Genomic DNA, 21869 nt, shown 5'->3' on the forward strand with positions numbered 1-21869 from the left:
ATGCTTATAAAATATGATAGAAGGGATAAACGTATTTACTTTAGTTGGCATATCAATTATCATCGTCTTTGGACCATAATACTTGAATTTTTTAAAGGATGTTTTGATGTTATCTCTAAGTTTTTATATGAACCTTTTAACTTTAATAAAATTTTCAATCATTCCATTGATCTATTCCCTTTATAGATTACATTAGACACGTACCATTTTATAATTCGGAAATCAACGTAGGATAAACTTTGGTAAAAGATTTTGTTTCGGACAAAGGCTCATCAAGCATTCAAGTTGTGTTACTGTCAATTCGCTTGCACGGATTAGCCTTTCGAACTATTGTAATAGGGTTCTTATGGATTTTGCCATCTTTTAGGACAAACTTTACGAATGTGCCATTTTTGCTATAATCTTTTGGATTTGCCATTTTTAAACTTTTAAAAATGTTTATTTTTTATTTGTTTTTGAGAGACATAACCGGTAAATTAACTCTTTCCCCTTTGTCATTGCGGCTAAACTGAGGATTTCATAGATCTTTTTACTCCATACAGTATAGTAATGGAACGGCCTGAATATGGCTACGCAACATACTTCTTCGAGCTCAGCAGCACTGCATCAGTTGGATGGCAGATCAAACGTTTAGTATTGGCCATGAAACTCGCAAGCTGTGGCCGATATCAACTAATTGAAAACAAGCCTTTACTGGTAAAATTTCTTATCTCAGCGATAAAATTTTAATCATGGCAAATCCATAAAATTTTACCAAAAATAGCAAAATAAAAATCTTGGTCGAAAGGCAAATTCATAATTGATTCCATTGTAATAGCATCAACATAAAAAAAGTTACTAAACGAAATTATCATTTAAAAAAAAAATCGAAAATATAACAACGTAAAAGAGAAATCTGGTTGAATTTATAACAAGTAAATAAAGAATGATATCAACAGTTGAAGACTCTATAACAGATTCGCAGCTTCAATAAGGCTCAAGCTTAACACATTCCATGTCAAATCCGGCATCATAAATATCATCATTATCACCACCATGAGGTGCAATGCATGTTGAGACGATGGTTCCACTGTTGTAGCCATCGATAAGAAGCTTAGAAATCTTAGATCTCCATTCCGATGTCGGTTTTTGAGTTTTCCTGTCGTGGAAGACTCTATCGCAGTAGTTTAACATCGTCCCTAGTCCCGTGTTTGGAACCCAACCATACTTCATCAGCACTTCCGCTTCGCTTTCTGACATATCTTCCCCTACCTTATTAACCCCACAGTGAGTTACAAAGAGAGCTCAGAACATATATAGAGGACATATTGGATCATATTAATCGCTGAGATAAGAAATTTTACCAGTAAAGGCTTGTTTTCAATTAGTTGATATCGGCCACAGCTTGCGAGTTTCATGGCCAATACTAAACGTTTGATCTGCCATCCAACTGATGCAGTGCTGCTGAGCTCGAAGAAGTATGTTGCGTAGCCATATTCAGGCCGTTCCATTACTATACTGTATGGAGTAAAAAGATCTATGAAATCCTCAGTTTAGCCGCAATGACAAAGGGGAAAGAGTTAATTTACCGGTTATGTCTCTCGAAAACAAATAAGAAAGACTGGAGATCGCGGCACCAGCCCCACTCAACAGGCCATTTGCGGAACCGCAAATACCGCGCCTGGAAGACATGAGGAAACAAGTTAGGAAGAAAGAAATATAAATAAAAATCCGAAAAGAAGGCGATGAGGCTTTTCACCTGTTCGATGAGAGATAATAGACAGGTCAAGCAATAGCTAGTTCTTGAAGCTTTTGAGAAACTTAAATTAAGAAGTTTTGTGCTCGTCTGGCGTTTTAAGAAAAGCTGATAGATTTCATTGTTTGAAGAAGATTTAATCTTTTGACACAAATAAAAAATGTGGAAAAATGATGAACTTTGCAACAAAATAAAGGGTTTATTTTACCTGCGAGATCACATCTTCGAGCTCCGAGAAGCTCTCGTCAAGAAGTGAATCATCTGAGGAAACACCACTTCCTTCATTCTCCCCATAAAGCCTAAGTTCATCTACTGATACTCCTTGTTGGATCAGTACCTGCAAACATCAGATTTAACACACCTGTTTTAAGAAATCTTAATTTGCAGAAGTTCCGCTAGATTTAAATCCTTCACAAGCAAAATTCATGATACCTGCAAAAGACCAGGAGCATCTTCCTCCAGAGCTGTCTCAATTGAGTCACTGTATTGGTTATTATATATTATAAGATCACAAAAGAAACAAAGATAAACAATAGATAGACGAAGGACACAGCATCGAGACTCACGTGGCAGTTTTCTTCCGCTTCCAGGGACGCAATATCCTCAGAGGTTTAACGTATTCATCAGATGTACAGAAACTAAACCCTGAAGACTGTGGATTACTCTCTTCATGATAACCAGAACCATCAAAAGATCGAAGCTTTAATCGATCAATTAATTTCATGTGATCTAACTCATCTTCATCCAATTCACTTGCTGTCTCTGCTTCGTTTTTCACAGACCTAGAAGGATTCAGAGAAGATGTACAACGATTCAAGCGAGAGCTCAAGTTTACAGAATCGAGCTCATTCTCATCATAAGCTTCACCATGGTGTTCCACTTCTCTTTTGACTGGCACCTGTTCTGAGGTGACGGGAATTCTCTCGTCATTATTCTCCATGACGCAATCACCCAAAGGATCAGTCTTTACTTGAGTAGACTGCATTTCAAACACATTCAAAGGCTGCGGATTCCTTTTGACTCTTTTCACACTTCTTCTTGGATTTTCGTTGCTACCTAACTGAGAGTGTTCATCATCTCTACTGGATAACTCAGGTAGACGGGCTTCAGGGGACAAATCAAAAGAACTTTTGTGAGCAATCGGAATATCATTCTCTTGAATTCCACTAAGCTGACTTCCAGATTCTGAACCTATACTAAAATTTTTACAGAGGACAGAATCAATTTTTTCTAGAAACCCGCTGAATTGGACACCAGAAGACGAAGCTATCCCATTCTCGCATGAAATCTCGGCTTTTACTTTGTAAAGATCGGATTCATCACAATCTTTAGTATCATCCTGCATATATAATGAGAATAACTAGTTAGACCTAATAAATCCCAAACAAAAAAAAATCTTCAACAACAGGGGTCACTTGTCACTTTGTTTACCTCTAACTTAGATTCTGGCAACCTTATAGCCACCATGCTATAACAAGTATTGTAGATAAAAGCTGTTAGACACTTGAATGCGGGTTAGTGAAAATATGCGAAAATATATCACATTATAAGTTTATAGAAACACCTTTCAAGAAGCATTTTGCGCCGCTCTTTCAGTGGCAGATGTTCAAGAGCATCATTCCTTTCGGTTTCCTCGATTTGTTTCAGTCTTTCGACATTCTCTTCCACATTACTACAACACACTAGAATGTTGTTCTGTGGTCTTACGTTTCCATAATCATTCAGACCTTGACTACAACCACTGCTTGTAGATTCCAAAATTTCTGTGTTTACAGGTTCTGTAGCATCACAATTTGACACTACACCCTGAAAACTACATAATCAGTTGTCTAAACTTAATAAATGAAATCGAATGTATCAAAACAAACACTAATTTACCAGCTCACTATCTTCTTCTTCTTCTTCTTCCTTTTTCACGATACTATCAACATTCGATCTACAAACATAAGAGATCAAAGAAAAAGAATATGTAAAAACAATAGCAGCGATATGCTGAGAGAGAGAGACTCTTTAACTCCATAGCGAAAACGAAAAGCTAGATTAACAAAAACGTAAATATAGACAGTAGTACTCACGCAGGCACAGGAGCAGCGATACGTTGAGATTCTCTTTCATTTGATTGTATCAAACTCCGCCGGGACGTCAAGGGGATGTGGTCTAACTCAGGGAATGCAAAATCCGACTCAGATGGAGTGATCTTAGTAGGTTCATGGCACATCTTATACATTTGGGTCAGAGTGATACAGAGGAAAAATACATGGAGACTGAAGAAGATTTAGATAATCGAGATATAGAATTGCAAAAGCAAATTGAAGTTAAGATAGATAGAGAACGTAATGGGTATGAAGAAAGGAATCTCCTTGGGACATTAATTCACCAGGAGAATCTCAGATTCTCGAAGCCCTGGACACAAACATGAAGAAGCTTTTGTCACTTGTTTCAACAATATATTAAAAAACATGGCTTTTTACAAAAATTGAAACGCAACCAGAGAAACTGAAACCTTACCTCTGCAAATTCGATGAAACAACACTGAAAGAGAGACGCTATCAGTGATCGACAAGTTGAGAAATAAATCGTTTCCTATCACATCACTGAAACAGAGAAGAACGATGAGGGAGCGAAGAGAAAGCTATTCTCATTTGGGCCAATGGGCTTATAAAAACGAACCTTAAGGCCCACTATAAGCGTTAAAACCCTAAGCTATAAATAAAGACTTCGTCTTTGATTTCGCCGCAAGATTATCTTCACTAATCCAAAAAGATGCGATTTTTATTTGGTTTTCCTTTAAGATCCGAGGTTTTTGCCTGGAAATCTTAGGTTAAGAAAGCATATATGAGAACAGATGTGTGTTAAGAGTCTTTAAGCTTATCATTCTTGTATAGCTTAGAAGAGTCGTATGTTCCGATGCTAAATCAAACATCTTCATTGATGGTTTGGAATCTCTGGACATGTGGAATTCTGGGGTTTTTATATCCCGTGGATTCTATCATTTTCTCGAGATTCAACAATTTCCTAGTGTTTTCGATTTAAAAAGTGTTGACCTTTCCTCAAATTATGATCTTGGGTTTGTGAAATTTGGTTTTTTAATTCAGCTGCTCTATGATGATTCTTTTTGCTTTAACCACACTGAACAGTTGAGCTTGAGAATGTGGTTTGCCTCTTCTTTATTCAAACCAGTGAAAGAGTCTAGAAGATCTCGACGTTTCTTTATGACACTTTGATCTAAGTTGCTTGAAGGTTTTTCTCCTTCGTGATTTAGATTAATGTAGAGAGTTATGTCGAGCTCTTATCTGATATTTTTCCTTGTTTGAATCTTGAAGAGCCATACCTGTTTCAAGCTCACTCATGTGGACAAATTTGGCCCTTGTCTGAGATGCAGCTTTATCATAATCAGTTTTCTTAAATATTGATTTTTACTTTCTATGATTTAAGAGTTTGGTTTTGTTTTTGTTTTAGCTGCTCTATGATGATTATATTGCTTTAACCACACTGAAAAGATGGGCTGAGAAGTTGATGTGGTTCTTCTTGATTTAATCCAAAGAAGAGTTCATGAGCTCTGTATTGCTTGATGACACTTCGATCTAAAATGCTTGAAGGGAGACCCGTTTTTCCTTTGTGTTTTAGATCGAGGAAGAGAGCAGTGTAGAGCTCATGTCTGACATTTTCTTAGTTTAAACCTTCAAGAACCATACCATGTTCTCAAGCACTCATACGTGGAAACTCTGTGCCCATTGTCTGAGAAGCAGCTTTCAAATCTGGTTTTTGTCTTCCATATTGTTATTATAGATTTTAGCTTTTCGATTTTTAAGCTTAGTTTGTGATAAATTTGTCTGTTTGAGATTCGATTCTCACTCTTTTATAAAACAAAAGATTATTCTTATAGTATGGAGTTACATATTATATTATTTGAGAACCAATTTAATAAATTAAATTCACGAAATTCATATAAATTGAAGAACAAATTAATCAGTGTTCATTAAATGGTGAAATATAATGACAGAACAATGAAACTGTGTGAAAGGCGTATGAGATTCAGAATCGTGTTTACCATGTTTACAGAATCGTGTTTACCATGTTTCTTCAAATTTGATAATAACGTTGTTCGACGTATTAGAAGCTTCTTTACACATTACGTGAAGGTATGATAAATATAGAAGAGGACCAAAACTGGTTCTAAGTATGCGTGTGAAGTCGTGAACTCTATTAGCTTAGCAAACGTCTCAGACTCTTTTTCATAAATCAATATTTACAGGCATAAGAAACCTTTTGAATATGTTGATTGTCATCTGTTATCTGTACGACTGTACCCCATTGTCGTCAACTAAAAAAATCAAAATTTGTCATGTCTGAGATACTAAATTTTTTATCAGTGCCGAAAACATAACTAAAGAACAGTGTTTGGAAAGTATATGAATCTGGTTAAGTTGTACTCAATGTCAGTGTAGCATATATGAAATGCTGATATAAAACGAGGTGTAAAATGTCTCTCAAAATAGATACGTGGGTTATAACACAACCAAAATCAAAGGTGGAGGGGTGACTTGTAAATAATTCACGAGGGAGTTTCGTTCCTCCACCCATGGATTGTGAATAAAGCTCATTGATATTGACGGTCAAAAATCACGCCACCTGTTAGGTTATAAAAAGTTTCAGTAGACCTCGGAGCAGTGGATCCAAGACACTACTAACTCAAACCTCGTGCCTGAAGGATACAGTGGCGTTTTAGACCAAAGAGTCTCTCTTCTTCGTTTCTTCTTCTTCTTCTTTTTTTTTCTTTTCTTCATCATATCTTTTTCTCTTCTCCACCAGAATTGGGTTTAAGGTCATCTTCTGTTTCTTTTATCCAAAGAAGCAATTCAAATGGAGAACCTAACCCTAGTTTCTTGCTCAGCTTCTTCTCCTAAGCTGTTAATCGGATGCAACTTCACTTCCTCGCTTAAAACCCCAGTAGGGTTATCTCGTCGGACTCCTAAAATTGTCTTCCGCTGCTCCAAAATCTCAGCTTCTGCTCAATCTCATTCTCAACCTCCCTCGTCCCTTCCGGAAAATGAAGCCGGTTAGTTTGCAACTCCCCACTCATAGCTATGATTTGTGATGGAAATTGTCAAAATTTTCCGGGAAAAGTTCGTTAATTTTTCCAGTTTCTTACATTTCTCAGTATAATTGAAACTCAAATTGTAAAACCTTTTCTTTTGGTATAGCAAAAGCTTATGATTTGCTTTATCTTTTACAAATCCACATTTCTGAATTCGCAATTCGAATTCTAAACCCATTAAGTGTTAATGTTGTTAACTTCAAATTTTTGTCTTCATTTGCAGTGGTTGTGAGACATAGAAGCAAAGCCTTTGCAAGTATTTTTTCATCGAGTCGTGAAAAACAGACAACTTCTGTTGCTCCCCCTAGTGTGCCTGTGCCACCACCGTCTTCATCAACCATGTAAGTTTGAGATGTTTTCCTGGTTTTGGACAATGTGCTTAGTTTATATCGTTTGATTCTTGGTACTTAACTTGTGTTTTTTCACTTGTAGAGGATCACCACTTTTCTGGATTGGTGTTGGAGTTGGGTTATCAGCTTTGTTCTCATTGGTGAGTATGATGACGATTCCTTCAATACATGTTCTTTCTTGCTTAAATATCGAAGAATAGTTACCTGATTTTTGTTTTGTTTTGATGGCATTGCAGGTAACTTCAAACTTAAAGGTACAATTACTAGGCCCTGTGGTTCTATGGGACTTTTGGTCTCTAGTCTTTCGCAGAACCACGATTTTATGATCCATGTTGTTTCTAGTGTATAGTGCTTGTGTACCACGATTTTATGATCCATATTATTTCTAGTGTAGAGTGCTTGTGTATCTGAAATATTGTTATTCACTGAATTGGTTATCTTAACAAAGTAAGCAGTTTGCTCACACGTTTTGAACCATATATATAAGTATGGAAAATTTGCCTCTATTTTTTTGGGTAGTCACATGATTCATTGATGGAAACCTACTCAGTATGGTTTTAATGATGCAATTTAGGCATTCACACTTATAATCATTTGCATAACTATTTGATTGAAATAGAATTCAAAAGTGCTCAATGCTTTCCATCATTATTATCTAAGTGGCTGTTACTCTCTCTTCACTTTTTCTTTTTGGCTTTTGTTACAGAAATATGCAATGCAAACAGCTATGAAGACAATGATGAACCAGATGAACACACAAAATAGCCAGTTTAATAATCCTGGATTCCCATCAGGATCACCTTTTCCGTTTCCATTTCCTCCTCAACCTAGTCCTGCTTCCTCGCCATTCCAGTCTCAGTCACCATCTTCAGGTGCTACTGTTGATGTGATGGCGTCAAAAGTTGATACTCCTCCATCAACTAAACCACAACCTAAGCCTGCAAAGGATATAGAAGTGGATAAGCCGAGTGTTGTTTTAGAGGAAAACAAAGTGAAGAAAGAAGAAAACAACTATGGTAGATTCTTTTCTCTCAGAAATCATCAACCTCTTCTCATCTGTACCTTCTTCCTTTCTCATTTTCAAAGCTTCTAATTTGGAATCTGATTTAACTTCGGATACAGCCTTTGAAGACGTTTCACCTGAGGAAACCACAAAAGAAAGCCCATTTAGCAACTATGCTGAAGTCTCTGAGAGTAGTGCTCCCAAAGAAACTCGCTTGTTTGAGGATGTAAGTTTCTTTCTCTTTTGTGTCTGCACAGCACGTCAAGTGGTGATTAAACGTGACCGAATTTTGCTAACTCAGGAGGTTTCTGTGCTCTCTTTTTTTTTTTTTTTTTTTTCTACTTTGGGTGAAGGTTTTGCAAAATGGAGCTGGTCCGGCAAATGGTGCGACTGCTTCAGAGGTTTTTCAATCTTTGGGTGAGTTTTGAATTGCAGTTTTCATCACTTGCAGAGCACTTTACTTGATTCATGATTGAAGCTAGAGGTTTCCATTTTATATTATAACTTGTGTCGGCAACTAAACACATAGGAAGATATATTAATTGGTTTAAGAGGTTTTACTCCGCTGCTTATGGTTTTCTGCTAGTCGTTGCTCTGTATTGATATAGGACATTCAGCACTATGGAATGCTTATAAGTTATGTAGAATTTTTCTTAGGCAATAAACAGTACATAAGGTTGTTTGTTCAGATCTCTGATTTTGGTATCCCAGCATATTAGTGTAGCTGTATGTTTTATGTCTCATTTATCATGACTTATTTTATTCTCCTCTTCTCGCATAATACTCTCTATTTCCTTCTGAATCCTTGGTCTGTCCGTTGTTTATACAGGCGGTGGGAAAGGAGGGCCGGGTTTGTCAGTAGAAGCTTTAGAGAAAATGATGGAAGATCCAACAGTTCAGAAGATGGTTTACCCGTAACTCATCTTCCTTGTCACATCATCTTTAAATGCCCCCTTCAGTGTATCTTTAAAACTGGTTTCTTATAAGATATTTGGTAACATGCATTTATAAATGCAGATACTTGCCTGAAGAGATGAGGAACCCGGAAACTTTCAAATGTAAGTCTGTTGATATGTACCTGTTATTATTATTATCTTTGATCTTACTTCACAGTTTTAGAAAAAGGTTAGGTAACTATCTTTGAATGAAAATCTTGAACTAAGTTTATATCAGAGAATTTCAGAATTGTCTCCACTTCATCTAACTCAGTCATGAGAGAGTGATCTAATTGACTTATTATCTTGACTTGAAATTTTGTAGGGATGCTTAAAAACCCTCAGTACCGTCAACAGTTACAAGACATGTTGTAAGCTCCATTTTTACAGACAAATTTATTTTCCGTTGTTTTTGAGAATCTCTAAACGATATTATTAAGAAATACTTTTTATTTGTTTCTTTGATTTAGGAATAACATGAGTGGGAGTGGTGAATGGGATAAGCGGATGACAGATACCTTGAAGAATTTCGACCTGAATAGTCCTGAAGTGAAGCAACAATTCAGTAAGATATATCTCAATCTCTACCAAGTTGATACTATTCCTGTGAAATAGGATTGATACTAATAGATTGAAACCATATATTTGTCAGATCAAATAGGACTGACTCCAGAAGAAGTCATTTCTAAGATCATGGAGAACCCTGATGTTGCCATGGCATTCCAGAATCCTAGAGTCCAAGCAGCCTTAATGGAAGTACGTATTCTATAACTTGAATAAGAGAATTGCTCATGAGTCCACATTTGCTCTTCTTTTTTAGACAATAACAAAACATAGAATGATAATTTTTGTTATTGTTGCTGCAGTGCTCAGAGAACCCAATGAACATCATGAAATACCAGAACGACAAAGAGGTATATACGAAGTCTTCTGCTACTTCCTCTTCGCCATTGTCTGAAAGAAAATGATAAGGAGAATAACATGATGTTATATTTTTGTGTTGCAGGTAATGGATGTGTTCAACAAGATATCGCAGCTCTTTCCAGGAATGACGGGTTGATAAAAAAGCTCACGCCTTTTGGTTTGTTAATCTTCTTGGCTCAAATGTCACCATGTCTTTAGATTTTTGTAGGAGAGAAACACTTCTTTTTTTTTTGGTGAGAGAGTTCAGTTTTTTTGGTCAGATCAGAGAATTGTGTAACCCATATTTATTTATCCCCATCTCTATATATTGAAGTCACGGTTCTACTCTTTCTAAACGCAGTCGCGAAATTTAGTTGGGGAAAGCGTTGTTTTAGCGTTTGGTTTGATAAAAAAGTTTGCAAAGAGTAAATTTTCTCGTGGTATTATATCCAAAAGTAGTCCAATTATGTCAAAATAAAAAATAGGGAAGTGACGTGGCGACATTAAGGCGGTTTAATGAACTTGCGTGGGTCCCATCTTAAGAAACCTAAAAGTGTATCGGAGAAGGTTTGTTTGTTTTATCTTTTTTTCCGTACGTCGGTCGTTGTCGGGGGAATTTGGCGCGTGAAATCGTTCGCCCCGCCGAATACTTTTTGAGTCTCATCCTACGGCCGTGATTCGAAAATCGTATGCTTGATTCGTCGGGTAAGTATTTTCGTCACTTCAAAATTTGCGTTATAACTTTTGAAGTTGTTGGCTATGCGGTTCCGGTTAGAACGATTGAGAAAGCTTTTTCCTTTTTAGATATTTGTGTTTGTGTTAGGTAATGTAACCTCAAGACCTATTGTAAAAGAACATAACTTTATCATTGGAATTGGATATCTATAATTTTTTTTTTTTGTTTCCAATTTTCCATCAACGATGGGGAAGTTGCTGAGGTTTACAATGACTGTCGTTTTGGGTAACTTAATCGTCATTGTCTTTCGGCTTTTTTAGGTTTTCTGTAGAAGACTAAGATGAAGTCTACAAGTGATAGTAAGAACGGTAAACTCTCAGCAGCCTCTAGAGCTGCTGTTAACAAAATCCTAGACAGAAGAACTGCTCGGGGCAAGAAGAAGCAAGATGACAACTGTGATTCCACTAAGGTTTTGTTTCTTCTTTTCTCATGCCAAACTGTGATTCCAATTGGTACTTTAGATGTTAGGATTCTTGTCTTGTATAGTTCCTCTCTTGTCTGGGAGTGTAAGATTGTTTTAATTTTCTATCATTGCAGCGGGATAAAAGCGTAAATGAAAAGGGGAAGCAAGCCGTTAAGGCATCTTTAACTGATAACGTTCCAGAGGACAGCGAACGTGTTATAATTGCAGTCTCGGATGATGATGATGAGATGAATGATTCAGACTGGGAAGACTGCCCGATTCCTAGTCTTGATGATAGGGTTGATGCTAATGTCGATGACACCAGAGATTTGACCATAGAATTTGATGATGTTCCTGATGCTAAGAAGCAAAAGAATGCTTACCGTGCAACAGCAAAAGACAAGGTATACTGTGCTTTAAGTAAATCTCAGGAATTACAGTATGATTACTTCTGTTTCTTCTCTAGATATGGGCGGTAGCTTAAGAGGTTTATGCTGTGTCTAAAAGGAACGGGCGGAACTTGTACATAAGGTTCACTTGCTCTGCCTGCTTGCAAGAGGGAGGATAGTTGACAATGCTTGTAATGATCCCTTGATTCAGGTAAATAAATTGTACCTATCAACTAGAACTGCTTGAAAGTTCTATTTTCTCTTATTGCTTGCATAGGTTTCAACCTGCGTTTAATTTTACCTAATCTTTAAGTTTTATGCGCAGGCTGCCTTGCTTTCGCTTCTACCATCATACTTGTCAAAAGTAGCAAATCTCGAGAAAGTTACTGTCAAGGATATAGCCCCTCTTCTTCGTTGGGTATGGGTTTACTGGCCTGTAGCTTTTATTTTGTTCTGATGGAAAGTTAAACAACTTTTCCCTGGTTTAAATTGTAGGTTCGTGAAAACTTTTCTGTTAGGTGTACTCCCAGTTCTGAGAAATCTTTTCGTACTTCCCTAGCATTTGCTCTTGAATCTCGTAAAGGCACAGCAGAAGAGGTAAGCTTGTGATCAGATTTAGGATATGTTAACCTTTTTATTATTTGGTTACTTGTATTGTTGAAACCTTAATTTCCAAACTTCTACTTTCCTAAATTTCCTGACCTCAATTTTTAAACAAGTTAGCTTCCTTTTTCCAAAGTATCTTGAATCTCTGCGTGTGAAGATGTTTTTCAAAGTTATAATCCTTCTTTTAGGAAAGTTTTGGTCCAATATTGATCCAAGCTATTCTATAGGATTTTTTTTTGTTTTTTTGTTTTTTTTTTGGAAACCTCTATAGGAAACTTATGGAATCCTTTTTGCAGCTTGGAGCACTGTCTGTTGCATTGTTTAGAGCTTTAAAGCTCACAACTCGGTACGTGATACTTGTTACTGTTGCCACAATATACTATTTAGATTTGGTTTCCGAGATTGGTTTGAATCTGTTTTTTGCTCTGTGTATCAGTGACACCTTTTCTAAAGTGGCATATGATAGCTCCACTCTTGCATGTTTAATGTGTATCATCAATCTTATTTGGCTAAGTTTTCAGCTCCATAACGTTCATTGACATTTGATGTTGTACTTTCTAGAGTAATCTTTTTCAGATAGCTATTTACAGTACCATAGTTTCTGAAGTGTTGCTTAGCTATAATACTTGTGCCTTAGTATGCCAAGCGTGTTTAAAGTTTCTGTACTAATTTGTGTTTCACAGGTTTGTGTCTATTCTTGATGTTGCATCCTTAAAACCAGGGGCCGATAAGGATGAGTCATCCAGTCAAAACCGAGCTAAAATGAAGCATGGGATATTCAGGAACTCAACGCTTATGGTACCAAAACAGCCGGCCATCTCGTCACACCCAAATAAATCTTCATCCCATGTTGAGGATAAAACTCTCTGTCAAACGTCTAAGCCTCAGCATAGGACTTCCCTGGGCTCTGATCAGTTGCAATACAATTCAGTCAATTCATCTTGCGAAGCAGGAACGTCTAGCAAAGCTGGCGGAACAAGGAGGAAAGGAGATGTTGAATTCGAGATGCAAATAGCCATGGCTTTGAGTGCAACTACAGACAACCAACGGAGATCTGAAGTGAAGGAGAAAAAGAAAATTCGTGAAATAACAAAAACAATTTATGGCCCGTCAGTTTCTGACCAAGTAGTATCCACGGCTATTGGTTCTAAGAGGGTAGATTCTCCGCTTTGTTGGGCCGAGGTGTATTGCAATGGGGAAAACATGGATGGGAAATGGGTCCATGTGGATGGTGTTAATGGAACAATAGATGCAGAGCAAAACATTGAAGCTGCAGCTTCCGCGTGCAAAACCTATCTTAGATATGTTGTCGCTTTTGCTGGTGGTGGAGCCAAAGATGTCACTCGCAGGTTTCTGTTACCTGTATTACAATTGCTTCATAAGAGTTGGAGCCAAAGATCTTTTTTTACATTTAGTTTCCTTTGCATCTTTCTTATTCAGGTACTGTACAAAATGGCACACTATTTCATCCAAACGGGTGAGTTCAGAGTGGTGGGATATGGTACTAGCACCTTTAATACATCTAGAGTCAGCTGCAACTCACAATGTAGACAGTTCTCTGAGAAATTCCTTAAGTAGCTCTTCCTTTGGCATGCGGAGTGCTCTTGAAGATATGGAGTTGGCTACGCGGGCGCTGACTGAGCCTCTTCCTACTAACCAGCAGGTAAATTAAGTGTAACCCGACTAACAAAAATAAGCTCATGCTTCACTTAAACGGCTAAACCATCAGTAACAAAACTTCCTTTATTTAATCTTGCAGGCCTATAAAAGCCACGAACTCTATGCTATTGAGAAATGGCTTCACAAGAACCAGATACTTCACCCTAAAGGTCCAGTTCTGGGATTCTGCAATGGTCATTCAGTATATCCTCGAACCTGTGTGCAGACTCTTAGAACAAAAGAAAGATGGCTTCGTGATGGGCTACAACTTAAGGCGAATGAAGTTCCCTCAAAGGTTTCCCTGTTTTATTCTCTCCCTGATGATTATCTTAGTCATTCCCCTTTTTCCTGGTTTGATTATCAACTCTTGAACTCTATATTTACCTTAGATTCTTAAGCGGAACTCGAAGTTCAAGAAATCAAAAGATTTTGGAGATGGTGACATCGACATCACAGGTGGTTCTTATTGCATGGAACTATATGGGAAGTGGCAAATGGAACCATTGTGTCTCCCTCACGCTGTTAATGGAATTGTGCCAAAGGTAAAACAAATATTATTTCCCATGGAATCCGCAGAAGTTTCTCAAAATTTTTTCCCTCTGGAGTTGCAACTCCATTATTACTTTAAAACAAAACATTACATACTTTGTAGACGGGAACAGTGTATAATAGATAAAATCCTTTTCTTTCTTCAGAACGAGCGTGGTCAAGTTGATGTCTGGTCTGAGAAATGTCTCCCACCTGGAACAGTCCACATAAGGCTTCCTCGAATATTTTCGGTTGCTAAGAGATTCGGTATAGATTATGCACCTGCCATGGTTGGTTTCGAGTACAGAAGTGGACGTGCTATTCCCGTGTTTGAAGGTATTGTGGTCTGTAGCGAGTTCAAAGACACAATTCTCCAGGTACAGTCTCCATGACTTACAATCTGAAACACAGAGAGAATTCCATGTCTTGAATATGGATCCGTTGGTCTTATCTCGTCATTTTGGTTTTGGTTAGGCATACGCAGAAGAACAAGAAAAGAGAGAAGAAGAGGAGAGAAGAAGAAATGAAGCACAAGCAGCTTCAAGATGGTATCAGCTGCTTTCGTCTATCTTAACCCGTGAAAGATTGAAAAACCGTTACGCTGATAACACTAACAGTGTCGAAACGAAGAGTTTGGAAGTGAATTCAGTGACAGTCGCTAAGGCGGAGAAAGTGAAATCACCTGAAAAGCAGAGAGTGGCTAAGAGTGGAGGAAGGTCACGAGTAAGAAAGTCCCGTAACGAAGATGAAAGCCATGAACATGTATTTCTGGATGGGCAAGAAACATATGATGAGGAAACCTCTGTGAAAACAAAACGTTGCAAATGTGGCTTTTCTGTAGAAGTAGAACAAATGTAGACGTTTTGCTAATGATTCGAGTTGACAATTTTTTGTAATTTACTAAGATTTGTTTTGGGGGCTCTTTATATCATCTGATGGATCGGTAGCCTTCAGTCGTAACGTAATATTTTACTTTAAAACAAGGAGTGAAGAAGATTGAAATTAGAAGAGAGATAAGCTAACCGTTTAATTCTGAACCGGTTTGATTTTAAACCCTTAATAAACCGAAATTCCCCATCCAAAAAATTCAGGTGGATTTAGAACCGGTTAAGAGTTGTGAGGTTTTACCACTTCTTCTCTGAGAGTCAGGGAGATTGGGAACGAGACTCGCACTCAAGCTTGAAGCATGAGGAGATCGATTTCTTCGAAAGCCAAGTCGTTTCTTCATCGGAATCTTTTGGATAAAGGTAATCCCGGAACTTCCCCGTCGTCGTCTTCGTTTAGCATTTGCGGTTTCTGTTTCTCGAGACGAGCTTATTATTCCGGTGGCAGTGGTTATCGAGAGATATTGAGAAATGGGATTCGTTATATGAAACTAGATGATTCGCTTGATCTCTTCTTTCACATGGTTCAGTGTCGTCCTCTACCTTCAATTGCTGATTTCAGTAGATTATTAAGTGCCATTTCCAAAATGAAGAGGTATGATGTTGTGATCTATCTTTGGGAGCAGATGCAAATGCTTGGGATTCCTCATAATCTCTATACTTGCAATATCTTGTTGAATTGTTTCTGCCAATGCTCGCGGTTCTCTCTTGCGCTTTCGTTTATTGGGAAGATGATGAAACTTGGTCATGAGCCTAGCATTGTCACCCTTGGCTCGCTGCTTAATGGATTCTGTCGCGGTGATAGGATTTACGATGCTTTGTATATGTTTAATAGAATGGTGGAAATGGGATATAAGCCTAATGTTGTGATATATAATTCAATCATTGATGGTCTATGCAAAAACAAACAGGTGGATAACGCGTTGGAACTCTTAAACCAAATGGAGAAAGATGGGATTAGACCAGATGCTGTTACCTACAACTCTCTTATATCTGGACTTTGTAGTTTGGGTAGATGGAGCGATGCTACTCGAATGTTAAGCTATATGACCAAGAGACAAATCTACCCTGATGTATTTACTTTCAATGCATTGATTGATGCGTGCGTGAAAGAAGGGAATCTTTTGGAGGCTGAAGAATTGTATGAGGAGATGATCCGAAGATCTCTGGATCCTGATATTGTTACTTACAGTTTACTGATTTACGGGCTTTGCATGTACAGTCGTCTAGATGAAGCAGAGCAAATGTTTTGTTTCATGGTAAGCAAAGGTTGCTTCCCAGATGTTGTAACTTATAGTATTCTCATTAATGGATACTGCAAGTCTAGGAATGTAGAGTATGGAATGAAACTCTTCTGCGAGATGTCTCAGAGAGGAGTGGTTAGAAATACAGTCACTTATACAATTCTTATCCAGGGCTATTGTCGAGTAGGAAAACTTAATGTTGCGGAAGAAATCTTCAGACAGATGGTTTTTTGTGGTGTGACTCCTAATATTATTACTTACAACGTTTTGTTACATGGTTTATGCGATAATGGGAAGCTAGAGAAAGCATTGGTGATATTGGCGGATATGCAAAAGAGTGGAATTGATGTTGATATCATTACATATAATATCATCATTCGTGGGATGTGTAAGGCTGGTGAGGTGGCAGATGCTTGGGATTTATATTGTAGCCTTAATCAAAAAGGACTTATGCCTGATATTTGGACATACACTACAATGATGTTAGGATTGTACAAGAAAGGTCTACGGCGTGAAGCGGATGCTCTGTTTAGAAAAATGAAAGAAGATGGGATTTTGCCAAATGATTGTTATGAATAGTGAAGCTAACTAGGATTAAGTGCGTCAACTTAAGTATCACAAGGGAGCTTGCAAGTTATTTTTATCTGGGACAGGCTCCTTCCTTGAGAGTTTGGCTCCGGAAAGATCAACTCAGATATTTCAAAACCAATTTTGGGACACTATGAAATGAGCTCATTTCAGATGTTCATATGTATTAGGAGAAACCATTAGAGATTGTGAACGTTAGAGCGTAAGCTGCGTAGTGGATTTATTGACAGATATTACTGTATTGAAGCTCGCACATATGTGTATCCGATGTCTCTCCGAGAGGATGTTTAGTCTTGAAATGAATAACTCAGCTCTTTCAAAACCAAGTTGGGATTCTATGAGGAGCGCTGAATCTACATTTGAAGCGATCTTCTCAACTCACTGGCTTATCTTAGTCTAAAGTTGTACATTCTCACATTACTGTATACCAATGTTTTTGATGTATCTTTAACAAAGTATCTGTAACAATTTTTGTATGTATAGTACTTATGTACCATTTCTTAGGTTTCTTTATTTATCACTTTCTGTGAAGCTTCCGGAAGTGTGAACAATAATACTGTCAGAACGAACTTCTTATGTAACACTGTAGTTTGTAGTTACTAGTAACTCAATATAACACATTATTTTTTTCTCTGAATTGTAATGAACTTTGTTACTTCAAAATAAAAAGACTCAGAACTTGTCAAATTATTAATTTCTCTCCGTCGACATTGAATTTCAAACATGAAAACCCCACTTTTCTTGTATCTTCCCTGTGCTGTGCAACCTAATTATTAAATTGAATCTTTAACTATATACAGCTACAAAGCATATAAATACATCTTCAAGACTGAATCTTCGTTTCATAGATTGTATTATTCACTTTTTCCTCCAGTCTGATAAAACCATGAATGATGAGAGTAGTACAGTGGTAAAAGATCTGAACCATCACCAATGTGTAAATGTATGAATAGAAGCCAGAGACAATACAAGCTTCTCTAAATCTACATTTATAAAGAAACAATACAACAGATCTAACTAAAGCATTTCAATATATCATCAGTGCGCGATAAATAGCGCTAGCTCCAGTTTTGTACAGTTTTACAGCTCTCTTCTAACTTCTGCTTCAGTTTATACAGTATCCTGTGAAGATAATGAGTAGAGAAAAAAGGATCCCAGAGTTTAGGTTTTTATTGGGTATTGAAGGAGTTAAATAGTTAATTCGCAATGCCAAGAGGAGATAAAACAAAACGAAAACCAACCTTGCTCGTCTGTTGTGTGGTGGTCTCAGCCAGTTGATGTGTCCTGCATGAAAAGTTTTACCGATGAAGACAAGCTACTATAAACATACAGATTCATGATATATATAAGAATTCGACATTGTGGAGGAAAAGAACATTGAATCATGTGAAGAGGTTGTTACCATGGTGATGAGGATTGGCTGATACCAAGCCCATTGCAAGTGAGTATCATTCCCTTAAACCTGGCGAGATATTCCTGTTCAAGAATGAGTTGGAATATCAAAATAGTCAGTCAAAACCTAGATACGTGTTGTTTCTCAAATGTAAAACAACTGCTTGTAAATCCCAAAATGTACATACCCGTAAAGTATATTTGTGGATCTCATAAATACCGGTGAAATCATACTCAAAACGTTTAGCCGGGTCCATCAGAACTGCCAAAAGGAGAGAAGAAGCTTAATCACATTACAAAATCAATTGATTCAAGAAACTGAGAGTGAAGGAGCATTGTTCTCTATCATATTCTCAAGTGTCAATAGAAAACATAACAAATGAAATATAACTTCATATTAAAAGCCAGTTAGTAAAGGATCCAGAGATGAAGTTCATTAATTCAAGCTATAGTGACATGTTAAAGATATAAGTACACAGGAGTGAAGAGATGGAAAGGGACGTAAAATTATCACAGGTTTGGAAGTAGATAGGATTGTATCAATACTAAAACAGAGGTAATGAACAATACAGGTGAAGGAAGTAAATGAATAAAGCTGAAGGCTTTAGTAGTTTGTTCTCTAATTGCTAAAAAAATTTGTTTCCTCCTAATCATCCTAAAACGACTATCTGCTTTCTACATGTTTCATTATGTTTTCTTCTTATTTTTAACTCTACTCCTCTCTCTCTCTCTCTCATGTATTTTATTTTTCTTTACCAATGGAAATAGAGATATACCAGTGAAGCTTGCCACTATCTAGGGTACTTATGTTCCGATGCATAGAAACAGTCTAAGCAAAAGAAAAGACTAACCATTATAAGCTTCATTAATCTCTTGAAATTTTTCTGTAGCTGCACTATCGCCTTTGTGCTTATCAGGATGCCACTTCTGTAGATGGAATCACAAAACATTCTCAGTAAAGTTCATTCCTTGTTCCAGACTAGAATTACTTAAAAATGCAATCTAAAAGGGATGGATAGTGGAGAAGGGTTTTATGAGTTGACAAACCAATGCAAGCTTCCGGTAATTCAGTCTGATCAAGTCCTCAGTTGCGTCGTAATCAACTTCTAGAATCTTATAGTAATCCTTCAAACAAAAAACAAAATAGTTACAAATCAAAATCAAATGGGCATTCGTAAAAATGATAAGAGAACACATACAAACATAATCATTATCCAGAAATTTGAAGAGCACTACTTAAATGAAACTGTATCAGGTCTTCAGATTCCACTCAAACCAAAATAACCAGACACTATCTAATAAACCATAAATCCAAGGAAGCTCATGCATTTTCCCAGGAAAAAAAATCAAACTTTAGCATTCGGAAGACCAGTAATTTTACCTTAGGGGGAGACTTATCATTGTCTTCCATCTAACAAAGACACGACCAGAGGAAGAATCTCCTCGCACATCATCTGACAGAGACAAAATACAAACCCAGAAGAACCCTAAACTCAAAGGGGGATTTTTGTTTGTTTTTTTCCGTTCAAGAAGAAAAACAAAACCGAAACTTTTTTAGAGGAAAAAAGTTAGAATCGAATCTTGTGGATTGCTTCCTCAGTAATATCGGAAGAAGGAAGAAGAAAGGCTTTGGCTTTATGAGTTTTCGTTTTCGGTTCCCTTTTGGATATTTTGTGACGAGGCCACCGGCCAATGTTTATCTCTCTTGTCTTTCTTTTTTTTGTTTTCTTGTATATTTACGGATGACTTCAAACCTTATCCAGTTTGTATGAATTATCAGATCTTCTACTATATTTGTTCTGATCAAACTGCAAATGCACCATGTAACTTTATAATTTCACATAAGACCACAAGATTCGATTAAACGCAGAGTAATCCATCTATTTACCATTTTTGTTTAAGTCTTTAGAAACAAAATTAAGTAAACAGTAATAGACGTATATATCACTTTGCAAGAGTTCTACTGAGAAGGACTGAGAGCACAGAAAGCAACAAGTAAAAAAGAAAAAGAAGTGAAGCACAAAATCAATCTTTAAGAAATGGCTTTTTAACTCCGGTTACAGATGAAACACAGACAAGATGGAAACCTTATTTGTTTCTTCAAGTTGTAGCTTCAACCTCTGGGTCAGTTTCGACCGGTACATTAGGTGAAGAGCTGTTCTTTTCTCGACCTCTTAAACGCGAAGAAACATTGTCAATTGCCGAATTAAGCTGTCCGATTTTCTCATTCAATGTTTCTCTTGTTTTCTCTAAACCTTCATCGTAGTACGTTGGCTGTTGCGGCTTCTCGAAACCATACTCATCCTCTTCATTCAGAACCGATCTCCGGATCTACATCACAAAAACGAAAGAACAAAAAACATAAGACATCTTTTAGCTAAGATGACATGACAAGCTACAAGACCCAATGAAACAGTCCATAAGATAACCATTAAACATGAGGTATTGTCTATTTCCCATATGTATAGGTTACCAAAGAGATAACATTACCTGTGGAGCAAAGATATATGCAACAGCGCCAAACACAGCACCTCCTAGGAGAAAACCAGCAATGAAATCACCACTGCTTCCATTCCTAGTCCCATCTCTGAAAATCATGAGAAGAAGTAACTTGTTTCAATGGTTTGAAGTCAAATTCAACAAGAAGAGGTAGTAGTGACATAGATACTTACCGATACCCTGCAGAAACAGAAAACTTGCGAGTCCGGTTTGATTTGTTGAGGAGAGTCAATGCAGAGGGTTTACAAATAGAATTGAGCTTTGTGGTAGACAATCCATTAGCTTTCACATGATGAGATTGAGACCCACCTGTGCCACCAAGATATTCAAGAACCCAAATCAAGAACCTTTCTATATGTTTTTTTCTTTAATTTTCAAAATGAATCTCTCATATAAAAAAAATCAGGCTAATTTAGGACGATCAACTCAAGAGCTGCCTGAAGTGAAAAAAAAAAAAAAAAAATCATATCTTGAGTATTAAATCGGAAACCTCGAAGATAGAAATTCTAGTAAATAATGATTGATGATGCGCAAACAATTTTCAAACTTGGGGATGGAAACAGTTTAGTATGTAGGGGAAATTAAGGAGCGATATACAAAGCGGAGAAGGATTTCGATTTTACCAGAGACAGAAAGAGGAGCAACAACACAGGACGCCATTACAATTGATAAACGAAGGAGATCTGATCCCCCAAAACTAAAGAAAAATAAAACACTCTTAAGGAAAAAGAAGAAGAAGAAGAATCTGCTGAGTGCTGCTGACAACGTTTTTGGATATCTTCGAGTGCGGAGATTTATGTGCAATTACTAGACTACCCTCGTTCTTATTGCTTCTTTTTGATGGAGTTTTTCTAAACCATTCAAAGATACCGTAAGCTAATTTAGCTTAATGTCTTCAAAATGTCTAACACTGTAAC

The 21869-nt window shown here is 37.1% G+C and overlaps 6 protein-coding genes across 8 annotated transcripts; 3 read left to right on the plus strand and 3 right to left on the minus strand.

The window, feature by feature from the left end:
* Positions 1–776: 776 nt before the first annotated feature.
* LOC17882151 lies at positions 777–4330 on the minus strand. 2 transcript variants are annotated; one of them, XM_023781704.1, is made up of 12 exons: positions 4244–4330; positions 3811–4138; positions 3614–3671; positions 3300–3541; positions 3167–3203; positions 2302–3074; positions 2168–2216; positions 1944–2072; positions 1739–1843; positions 1569–1660; positions 1344–1497; positions 777–1251 (listed from the first exon to the last, which is right to left on the minus strand). In XM_023781704.1, exons 2-12 carry the CDS (start codon positions 3960–3962, stop codon positions 967–969), a joined length of 2076 nt encoding a protein of 691 aa, XP_023637472.1. In that variant the 5' UTR covers positions 3963–4138; positions 4244–4330; the 3' UTR covers positions 777–966. The 2 variants fall into 2 exon arrangements, with proteins under 2 accessions (XP_023637472.1, XP_023637473.1); XM_023781705.1 differs by lacking the exon at positions 1739–1843.
* Positions 4331–6598: 2268 nt separating this feature from the next.
* LOC17883591 (protein TIC 40, chloroplastic) lies at positions 6599–10374 on the plus strand. Its single transcript, XM_023781548.1, has 14 exons — positions 6599–6794; positions 7057–7174; positions 7266–7323; positions 7420–7437; positions 7890–8199; positions 8306–8412; positions 8540–8603; positions 9016–9100; positions 9204–9244; positions 9447–9492; positions 9592–9686; positions 9774–9877; positions 9988–10035; positions 10128–10374. Exons 1-14 carry the CDS (start codon positions 6599–6601, stop codon positions 10179–10181), a joined length of 1344 nt encoding a protein of 447 aa, XP_023637316.1. The 3' UTR covers positions 10182–10374.
* A 240-nt stretch (positions 10375–10614) lies between these two features.
* On the plus strand, positions 10615–15291 carry LOC17883485 (DNA repair protein RAD4). The gene is made up of 13 exons (XM_023781556.1): positions 10615–10729; positions 11021–11169; positions 11298–11567; positions 11671–11763; positions 11878–11970; positions 12048–12149; positions 12455–12504; positions 12842–13507; positions 13599–13821; positions 13918–14112; positions 14207–14359; positions 14513–14722; positions 14820–15291. Exons 2-13 carry the CDS (start codon positions 11041–11043, stop codon positions 15201–15203), a joined length of 2568 nt encoding a protein of 855 aa, XP_023637324.1. The 5' UTR covers positions 10615–10729; positions 11021–11040; the 3' UTR covers positions 15204–15291.
* A 198-nt stretch (positions 15292–15489) lies between these two features.
* Positions 15490–17633, plus strand: LOC17884371 (pentatricopeptide repeat-containing protein At5g16640, mitochondrial). Its single transcript, XM_023780993.1, has 2 exons — positions 15490–16870; positions 16961–17633. Exons 1-2 carry the CDS (start codon positions 15532–15534, stop codon positions 17050–17052), a joined length of 1431 nt encoding a protein of 476 aa, XP_023636761.1. The 5' UTR covers positions 15490–15531; the 3' UTR covers positions 17053–17633.
* A 244-nt stretch (positions 17634–17877) lies between these two features.
* On the minus strand, positions 17878–20158 carry LOC17881653 (dnAJ-like protein slr0093). Of its 2 annotated transcripts, XM_006288829.2 has the most exons (7): positions 19835–20155; positions 19501–19578; positions 19305–19380; positions 18642–18715; positions 18464–18537; positions 18303–18345; positions 17878–18183 (listed from the first exon to the last, which is right to left on the minus strand). In XM_006288829.2, exons 1-7 carry the CDS (start codon positions 19862–19864, stop codon positions 18172–18174), a joined length of 387 nt encoding a protein of 128 aa, XP_006288891.1. In that variant the 5' UTR covers positions 19865–20155; the 3' UTR covers positions 17878–18171. The 2 variants fall into 2 exon arrangements, with proteins under 2 accessions (XP_006288891.1, XP_023636644.1); XM_023780876.1 differs by lacking the exon at positions 17878–18183 and having other exon boundaries at positions 18243–18345; positions 19835–20158.
* A 212-nt stretch (positions 20159–20370) lies between these two features.
* On the minus strand, positions 20371–21709 carry LOC17882711. The gene is made up of 4 exons (XM_006286526.2): positions 21576–21709; positions 21126–21261; positions 20944–21040; positions 20371–20784 (listed from the first exon to the last, which is right to left on the minus strand). The coding sequence occupies exons 1-4, from the start codon at positions 21610–21612 to the stop codon at positions 20554–20556; spliced, it is 501 nt and encodes a 166-aa protein (XP_006286588.1). The 5' UTR covers positions 21613–21709; the 3' UTR covers positions 20371–20553.
* Between the last annotated feature and the right edge of the window lie 160 nt (positions 21710–21869).

Source organism: Capsella rubella, unplaced genomic scaffold (genome assembly GCF_000375325.1).
Source record: "Capsella rubella cultivar Monte Gargano unplaced genomic scaffold, Caprub1_0 scaffold_6, whole genome shotgun sequence".
In the NCBI taxonomy this organism is placed as follows: Eukaryota; Viridiplantae; Streptophyta; class Magnoliopsida; order Brassicales; family Brassicaceae; genus Capsella; species Capsella rubella.

Excerpts from the sequence above, each read along its gene's own strand:
- LOC17883591 (XM_023781548.1), top strand. The coding sequence starts at position 6,599 with ATGGAGAACCTAACCCTAGTTTCTTGCTCAGCTTCTTCTCCTAAGCTG. Across the intron at positions 6,795-7,056 it reads CCTTCCGGAAAATGAAGCCG|TGGTTGTGAGACATAGAAGC; the intron begins GTTAGTTTGCAA and ends CTTCATTTGCAG. Across the intron at positions 10,036-10,127 it reads AATACCAGAACGACAAAGAG|GTAATGGATGTGTTCAACAA; the intron begins GTATATACGAAG and ends TTTGTGTTGCAG.
- LOC17882151 (XM_023781704.1), bottom strand. The coding sequence starts at position 3,962 with ATGTATAAGATGTGCCATGAACCTACTAAGATCACTCCATCTGAGTCG. Across the intron at positions 2,073-2,167 it reads ATGCTCCTGGTCTTTTGCAG|GTACTGATCCAACAAGGAGT; the intron begins GTATCATGAATT and ends TGATGTTTGCAG. Across the intron at positions 1,252-1,343 it reads TTGAAAACAAGCCTTTACTG|GTAGGGGAAGATATGTCAGA; the intron begins GTAAAATTTCTT and ends GGGGTTAATAAG.
- LOC17883485 (XM_023781556.1), top strand. The coding sequence starts at position 11,041 with ATGAAGTCTACAAGTGATAGTAAGAACGGTAAACTCTCAGCAGCCTCT. Across the intron at positions 11,568-11,670 it reads GTGCAACAGCAAAAGACAAG|GAACGGGCGGAACTTGTACA; the intron begins GTATACTGTGCT and ends TGTGTCTAAAAG. Across the intron at positions 13,822-13,917 it reads CTCTTCCTACTAACCAGCAG|GCCTATAAAAGCCACGAACT; the intron begins GTAAATTAAGTG and ends TTAATCTTGCAG.
- LOC17882711 (XM_006286526.2), bottom strand. The coding sequence starts at position 21,612 with ATGGCGTCCTGTGTTGTTGCTCCTCTTTCTGTCTCTG. Across the intron at positions 21,041-21,125 it reads TCTGTTTCTGCAGGGTATCG|AGATGGGACTAGGAATGGAA; the intron begins GTAAGTATCTAT and ends CATGATTTTCAG. Across the intron at positions 20,785-20,943 it reads CATATATCTTTGCTCCACAG|ATCCGGAGATCGGTTCTGAA; the intron begins GTAATGTTATCT and ends TTTGTGATGTAG.
- LOC17881653 (XM_023780876.1), bottom strand. The coding sequence starts at position 19,864 with ATGGAAGACAATGATAAGTCTCCCCCTAAG. Across the intron at positions 19,579-19,834 it reads ATGATAAGTCTCCCCCTAAG|GATTACTATAAGATTCTAGA; the intron begins GTAAAATTACTG and ends TTTTGTTTGAAG. Across the intron at positions 18,538-18,641 it reads TCCACAAATATACTTTACGG|GAATATCTCGCCAGGTTTAA; the intron begins GTATGTACATTT and ends ATTCTTGAACAG.
- LOC17884371 (XM_023780993.1), top strand. The coding sequence starts at position 15,532 with ATGAGGAGATCGATTTCTTCGAAAGCCAAGTCGTTTCTTCATCGGAAT. Across the intron at positions 16,871-16,960 it reads TCGTGGGATGTGTAAGGCTG|GATTGTACAAGAAAGGTCTA; the intron begins GTGAGGTGGCAG and ends CAATGATGTTAG.